The sequence below is a fragment of the Saprolegnia parasitica genome, assembly GCF_000151545.1.
Source record: "Saprolegnia parasitica CBS 223.65 unplaced genomic scaffold supercont2.138, whole genome shotgun sequence".
Lineage (NCBI taxonomy): Eukaryota > Oomycota > Saprolegniomycetes > Saprolegniales > Saprolegniaceae > Saprolegnia > Saprolegnia parasitica.
The window spans coordinates 66,502-73,881 of record NW_012156532.1 but is presented as its reverse complement, the minus strand read 5'-3'; the positions used below and the strand labels follow the sequence as shown (position 1 = coordinate 73,881).

At 55.7% G+C, this 7,380-nt stretch overlaps 3 protein-coding genes across 3 annotated transcripts; 2 read left to right on the top strand and 1 right to left on the bottom strand.

Moving 5' to 3' along the window:
• Positions 1-1,312: 1,312 nt before the first annotated feature.
• SPRG_14194 (hypothetical protein) lies at positions 1,313-1,716 on the top strand (the record flags this gene model as incomplete). Its single annotated transcript, XM_012353890.1, has 2 exons — positions 1,313-1,648; positions 1,705-1,716. 2 exons carry the CDS (start codon positions 1,313-1,315, stop codon positions 1,714-1,716), a joined length of 348 nt encoding a protein of 115 aa, XP_012209280.1.
• Positions 1,717-1,841: 125 nt separating this feature from the next.
• Positions 1,842-2,229, bottom strand: SPRG_14193 (hypothetical protein; the record flags this gene model as incomplete). The annotated part of the gene is made up of 2 exons (XM_012353889.1): positions 1,905-2,229; positions 1,842-1,860 (listed from the first exon to the last, which is right to left on the bottom strand). The coding sequence occupies exons 1-2, from the start codon at positions 2,222-2,224 to the stop codon at positions 1,842-1,844; spliced, it is 339 nt and encodes a 112-aa protein (XP_012209279.1). The 5' UTR covers positions 2,225-2,229.
• Positions 2,230-5,030: 2,801 nt separating this feature from the next.
• SPRG_14192 (hypothetical protein) lies at positions 5,031-6,455 on the top strand. The gene is made up of 3 exons (XM_012353888.1): positions 5,031-5,427; positions 5,487-6,159; positions 6,230-6,455. The coding sequence occupies exons 1-3, from the start codon at positions 5,062-5,064 to the stop codon at positions 6,388-6,390; spliced, it is 1,200 nt and encodes a 399-aa protein (XP_012209278.1). The 5' UTR covers positions 5,031-5,061; the 3' UTR covers positions 6,391-6,455.
• The last annotated feature ends 925 nt before the right edge of the window (positions 6,456-7,380 follow it).

The window sequence follows — 7,380 nt, the reverse complement described above, 5'->3', positions numbered from 1 at the left end:
AAATGCGCACGTCTTTTTGCCGCCGTGACGGACACAAAGGTGCCGCGCATAGACTTGGTTGACGCAGCCGTCAACAAGGCACTGGGCGCGGTTGCGGTGAAAGACGCACTTGTCCGACGGCGCGAGCGGCGCGTTGAAGCAGCCGTTAAAGCAGCACACGGTCGACGACATGATGATGATGATGCTGGTTTGGAGATGGGGGATTGAATAATGCCCGTCGTGCATCCAAGGTGCAAAATGCGGAATGAAGGTCTACAGACCAGCATCGTATTTTGAGACCATCAATCTACTTTTGAGAACGCATTTGATTGGCAGTTGAAATTGCAAAACGAGACTGCGGGGTGATTGTGATTCGAGGGGCATGTTGTGCGGTCCCTTCGCCGAAGGATGGTGGGTGCTACTAGCTGCAAGTACAGTCTCGTCTGGTCCAATCGCGAATCACGACGCGGTTGTTGCTGAGCACGCAGCGACATTCCATACCGAGAATCTTGGCGCCACATCCTTGCAAGCAAGAACCCGGCCGAAGGCAACCAATGCAAGAATGGCAACGAGGTACACGCCACCTCGTCCCTTGACGACGTGCAATGAACGAAAGCCTCGATCAACAAACGAGCTCGCATCATCTAAGGAGAGTGCAAATCGGACCCTGATATCCGGACAAGTCTTTCGACCCTTGGTTGGAGCGATGGCATCATCTTCTCTGTTTGCCTGCCGCAACAGAGTTGCGTGGCATACATGCACCACATTGAAAAATGATGTTCATAATAGTACTAGGAAATGACTCAAAAGTCGTGCTCTTTTACTATAAAGAGGGCGTGGGTTGGTCCGCTTTCGCCAAGTTCTTATAGTGTGCAGCCCTCGTCCATGCACTTCTGTAGGCTTCACTCTTCAACAGCAGCAAACACTCACGAGTCCAAATATCAAATGGACCTGTCAAACGCATACAGTAGTGTACTCCTGTAACAAGTTGGCACACACCGCCCATCGAGCCGCGTCCTTGACCAAGCTGCACCTCCAACACTTGCTGCTGAACACTCAAGCATTATGCCTCTTCCAAATGATGACAACCCCGCGTCACGACGCATGGCTACGCAACAACTTCGTTCCGACATGTGCCATTCACGCCACGTCTCCCGCTCGGCTAAGCCTCTCGGCCGCCGGCTCGTCGTAGCACCTTGGAATCGCTAGTCCACCACCAATTGCTTTGAATCATATAAATCCTAATTTAATGATAGTTTGACCTTTGTATGTCATTGCATTAAATGAACCTGGCCTGGATTTGGCAGCGTCCAACACAACAACGCGATTTGCGATGGCTCCTACAACACCGACGCTGGAGACGCCGGACATACAGCTCCTCGAGGACGCTGTGGCCGGCGATCCCGATGCCATTGTGTCGCTACTGCACGCGTTCAGGAAGGAGCTCGCGACGAACCAAAAGTTGGTTCGCGACCAGCAGCGACAGCTCGCGGCGCTGCAAAAGGCGCACCAAGACCGCTTCGAGGCGCTCGAAGACTCGTACCACGACATGCAAGACCTCATGGACGTCCAGTTGACGGCGCTCGGAAAGCAGCGCACGCGTTTGAAAGCGCAGACCACTGTGCTCGACGACCTGCTCGAGGCGCAAGACCACGACGCGTTGCACACAGTTCAGTGTAAATTATATCCAAGTAGACTCACTCCAACAACAAGTTGGCACACGAGCTGCACGCATGAAATTTTGGCACGATGACTCGGTTACATAAATTATAGAAAGTGGCCATTCTGTAGACCGCTAGCTAGCAACTGCGTTCGACCCTGTGTTCGGGCTCAGCATCGCATCCAAGAGGAACTCGACGCAATCATGAAAGGTTGGGTCGCCTTCGCCGTCATCGATGATCTCCCATCGATCACAGGTTTCGAACAAGTCGGGTGTCTCGCCCCGTAAGATGGCGTTGCGCCAGCTTCGAATCTCGTTCTCGACGCTCTCTATTGTCGCTTGCGGAATGTCGTCGGTCCAAAAACTCCCGAGAGACACGGTGCTGTCTGTGAGGACGGGACTTGACGGGCGTGGGGGCATTGGCGTCGTGTTTGTCGAGCTCGGCTTGCTCGTCGTGGAGGCGCCTTTGCCCGGGGACGCGTCGAGCTTGGGCTTCTTGGTGCAGTGATGACACTCGGGCTCCGTGCACGTCGGCGCCGGGTGCAGAGCATCGTCACGCTGGTGTGCCGAGACGAGAAGGGCCATGGTCGCTGACAATCAAACACTGAGCGCTATCGAAGCGAGCCTATAGCAGCCGATCAACATGCCACCCTGTCACGTTATTTCTCGCCCGCGATTAGTAGATGCAACAGGATTCTTGAACCTAAACCTACTCTTCGCCTTCGTATTCGCTTAGAGAGTATGCGCGTCGCCAAATCGCACTAGCGACATGCGCGTACCTAGGTGGCGAGGTACTTGGATAAGCGAATTGAAACCACCATCTGACATCTCTACTAATAGTCCTGATACTGAACACAAGTCGTGGGACCTCATCGCCAAAGGTTGGCTTCCTCGTAGTCGTCCAATCAGCGCTGGCATATTCACAAATCGCTTCATTGATCTACTCAACAGGTTCTTTTGGTTGCGTTTTCTTATCCAGCACTTTGACGACGCTCACCACATTGAGGCAGCTGGTAGCACCGAAGCCCCGCAAAAAAGCTTACGTCCAGCCCACAAAATGCTGACGTCCGGCACCACCTACAGCGTACTACGAATCCTGGGTTGGAGAGTGGGTTGAATAGGGCCATGGCTCTACTGTAAACACCTGCTCGTGGGTACTCGAGCCAGAGGACAAGGCGTTGGCATTTTGCTTCGGGTATCTAGGCTTCGGGCCATTCTTGCTCTGGCGTTGAGGGTCAATCCTTTAGTGATGGCAGAACTGTTCGCCACCAAACAGACGAGGGTTGGACCCAGGATAGGGTCCGGTTTTGTACAGCGAGTGTGTCCTGGGACTCTGCAACGACTGGTTGTTGTTTAAGAGAGTCTATTTGAATAGCACGATTCGCACTCATGAACACGGAGCGTGGTAGCGCTGACTAGTGGAGCGGACTCGTCGAGCTGGTGTTGGACTTTGGACTCGTATCGATGCGCGACTGAAGGCGGCGGTGGGGCGTTGCGGTTGTGGAGGGCGCTGGCTGGAATGATATGGCCGCGACGTCGGTGACTGATCGTTGAGCGCCAGTTGCATGACGACGGCACAATTGTAAATAGTAATTCGAGCCACCAAGTTGATGCCATCAACGGTTTATGCAGGCGTCTACGGATACCTAACCCTACATGCAATTTGTGGGCCATAACCGAACAATCAGCACGGAACCCTTTTAGTAGAATCAGCAATGATCCATCTTATAGGTAGGTTCCCTGTCAACCATTCCTCGTGGTTGGATTGAGGTACCCCAGTTGAGCGCGGAACCAACGATCTTTACACATATCGCTACATTAAAAGTCTACGAACCAGTTTACACTGCTCCTGGCAAATCCCTCATATTGAGGCCCGCGAGGATCATGACGCAAGATAGACTAGCTGTGGTTAAAGGTGAATTCTAGCGATCCTCTGTGCCCCAGCAAGAACCTGACCGCTCGGTTCTCAACCAAGGTGTTGTCTTGTACTCCGTTGAAGTCTTCATGTGGCGGGAATTTATCGTGGTGGGCACCAGGGTGGGAGTGCATCCTGTCAATTGTCCGTTTTCGTGGCGACGCAGCAGTTTTGCAGATGTCTTATGGATGTGCCAGATGTGTTGGTGCCCAATCAATTTCAAGAAAAGCGCTGCTGCTGCTTTTCGTTTCCGGCACCAAATACCTGCACCGATACCCTCTTTTGATCATTGGATCTTTAAGTTAGACCGGTCACTAGTATGGGATCGAAGAAAGCGTTTATTCGAGCGGTGCAGCCGCGGGTGGCCACCAGGTAGATCTGGGTTCGATTCCTGGTGGGTGCCGCCCATCCTGATTGGCCCATTACATATAATGCCCACTACCTACCACGAGCAACACCATTTTGAGATGTTGTGTGTTTTTAACCGAAGTTCGTAGAGCGCCTCTAGCGTGCGATGAATCTCCTCCATTCGACTGCATCTCGTGGTTCTAAAAGTTCCAACACAGTTCAGAAAGGTCATGCATCACTGATGGGTGATGATGGTCGAGGCAAAGAAAACGGATTCTCCGCATTCGAATAAAATTATGGAATCGTCGACCCTCGTGTCGTCGACCTCAACTATTAGTACGCGCTATCAATAGGGCACTCTCAATGTCAACCATCTGTCTGGTCGACGCAGCTAGACAGCAGGTGTATCATGCGTGTGGACCAATGGAATTTCCTGCCGTGTGGACACTGGCGTCTATCAACAAGTTGGTGAGCGTCCTGCGATGCTCTCTATGGAGGCCTCTGCGTGCATGGTCGATGCACATCCTCGCGCCATAAATCCACTGTCCGATCCTTCTCCGGTCGCTGCAAAATCAAGTGACGTTGCGCAATCCAGTCTCGCCAGCTTGGTCGCATCCAAACTTCCAAGCGTCCAAGCCTGCCGCAAATTCTCTTGTGGCGAGCGCCGCACACTGGAGACGTGGCACCGACCAGACCCGACTTCAAATGGGTGCCCACAGGTGGCTGGTAGGCTTGTCGTACCCAGCTATTCCGCCTCGACGACAGAGCACCAGGTAGAGTCGACCTCCAAGGCTGCCAAATTCGACGCGTAGGAAGCCACAAGTACGAGTAGACGCTCTATACACACACAGCTGAACAAGCGATCATCGTGGCGCCGGTTTGGTCGTCAAGGGTCGGGCCACCTGTCGCCGCTTCAACGTCGCGTGGTTGGTGTCGCTGCTGTTACGCTGCATAGCCACGGCGAACGCTCGCAGGCAAATATACTTTAATTCAGCTTTGCCCTATTTTCAGGCTTCAATTCGGCCTTTTTGTTTCAATTCGGACTTGCGTGTCACAACGATTCCAATCTTTGGCTCTCGTCGGTCACTTGGCCTCTGTCCCCGCCACCGCCAGCACCAGCCAGCCTTAAGCGCCAGCACCAGCCTCAAGCGCCAGCACCATGACGACACCACACACGCCCACCGAGTCCTCAGGCCTGCTCCGATCGCTCTCCAAGTCGAACGTCTTTGAAGAGACCTCGCGCGTCCTGCGGTCCATCTCCCGCTCCAACGCGTTCGAGGAAGACCCGGCCACGCTCACGACCGCGCTCTACGCGTCGGCGACCGTCACCGAGATCCACACGTCGCCGTTGCAGGCATGGCTGGGCACACTCATCCTCGCTGCCAGCCTCATCACTGTCTCGTCCGTCGGCATCGCGCTCGACCTCCAGACCGGCGTCACGCCGCTCCTCAAGCTCTTCTGGCGTATGACCGCGACTGCGTTCTTCATGGGCCTCTTCGCCTACGCCCGCGGATGCTCCTTCAAGGTAGTTCTCTACCCACCTCGTTTCAATGATCCATGTCGTCACATGCCTGCCATGTTTAGCTGCCGACGACCATCGACGTGGTCTCGATGGCGTTTGCTGGTATCGGCTACGTCATCTTTCTCGGCACGTTCATCTGTGCGCTCGACATGACGTCTGTGAGCCACGCGTACATCTTCAACAACTGCCACTCGCTCCTCCTCGTCCTCGGGAAGCTCGTGTTCCGCCAGCCCGTGACCGGCGCGCAGCTCACCGGCACGCTCATCGGGCTCATCGGTGGCATCGTGACGACCCTCGACTTTCACGTGTCGGATCCGAACGCACCGATCACGCTGCCATCGATGGAAGGCGATTTCGTGGCCTTCCTCGGTGCCATCGGTGGCGTTCTCTACCTCACGCAGGCCGAGCGCCTTCGCCCCAACGTCGACCTCATGGTGTTCATGTACTACCTCGACCTCATTGGCGCTGGCATCCTCCTCACGCTCCTCGTGTGCATGGGCGCGCCCCTTGAGCTCTCGATGGACCCCACGGTCGGTCTTTACGGCTGGATGACGCCGGCGGCAAACCGCCTCCCGGTCGCCCTCTACATTGTGTTCGTCTGCGATTTCATTGGCACCATGGGCTACGTCCGCGGCCTCTACTATTTCGAGCCGATCGTGATTTCGATGGTGATGCTCCTCGAACCCATCATCGCGACCGTCATCGGTATTCTCGCGCAGGTCGAAGCGATCCCAGGTATTACATATATCTCCATCTCTCTTGATCGGAGTGTTTTTTCGAATGGGACGCTGAGGATGCGCCGTAGGTCTGCTCACGCTCGGTGGCGGCCTCCTCGTGCTGGCGGGGACGGCACTCGTGATTTTGAGCTCGCCCACCAAGGCCTCCGACGCCGATGATGTCGAGAAGGCGCGACTGACACCGCCGAAGCGGTCCCTCTCCGACTCGGTGCCAACGATTCAAGTATGACTGTCGATCGGTGGGATCATCTACATACTGCAATCAAAATCGTCGGTCGTGTCTGTTGCTTTTCTCCACAAACCTAGCCAAGGGATATAATTGATGTCCCTTGACGTAGCTCATATTGTTGGCACCATGTGCGCCAACCAACGAACGCGATGGAAACGAGTCTAGAGTTAAGTTCATTAAATACGGTACGCGGTGATACCGTGCGACGGCGACGAGAAGGACGTCTCGGTGTAGTAGCCTTCGGTCGAGTCGACGGGCGACGACCCGCTGTCCGAGTGCCGACTGTACATGTCCGACTGGCCGTGATGCCATGGTGAGGGCGCGAAATTTACCCAGTCCATCTCGTTTGAAAACAACGATACCGAGGAGGATGTCGTAGGAAGCGGCATCGACGCTTGCATGTACGGCGAGTGCCCGAGGCGAATGACCGAGCCGTGGTGGCGGTACCCGTGACTGCTACTTCGCCCTGACTGCCGCTGCGAAAGCACTCGCCGCGGACTCAAGCGACCCGACCGCCGCAGTGACAGCACGCGCCGGGGACTTGGTCGTCGGTTCGAGACGCGGGTGTTGGCGCGGGCATATGCCGCCATGACCTGTTCTGCGTGCTGCTTGCGGCGACGGCGGCGGCAAAGACAGACGGTCAAGAACACGAGTGCGAGCACGGCGAGAGCGGCACCGACGCCAATGTACGCGTACTCCGTTGTCGAGAGCAGCGGCGGCTCGACCGGCGCGAGAACGCGAACCAGCGTGTAGCTCACGAGGTCGACGCGCACCGACGTGTTGGGCAGTTGGAGTCCTTGCAGTGTTGTGAGCACGAACGCCGCATAGTCGCCAACAGGCAGCGTGACGTTGCGCGTGAAGAAGGTCGCTGTCCCATTCGTAAAGTTGAGCGGCGACTGCGACGGCAGGTATGGCAGCTGCGTCGCCTCGGCCGAGTACAGCCCCGCAGAGCGCGGTCGTCGGGCACAGATACAGACCCGACTGCGCTAT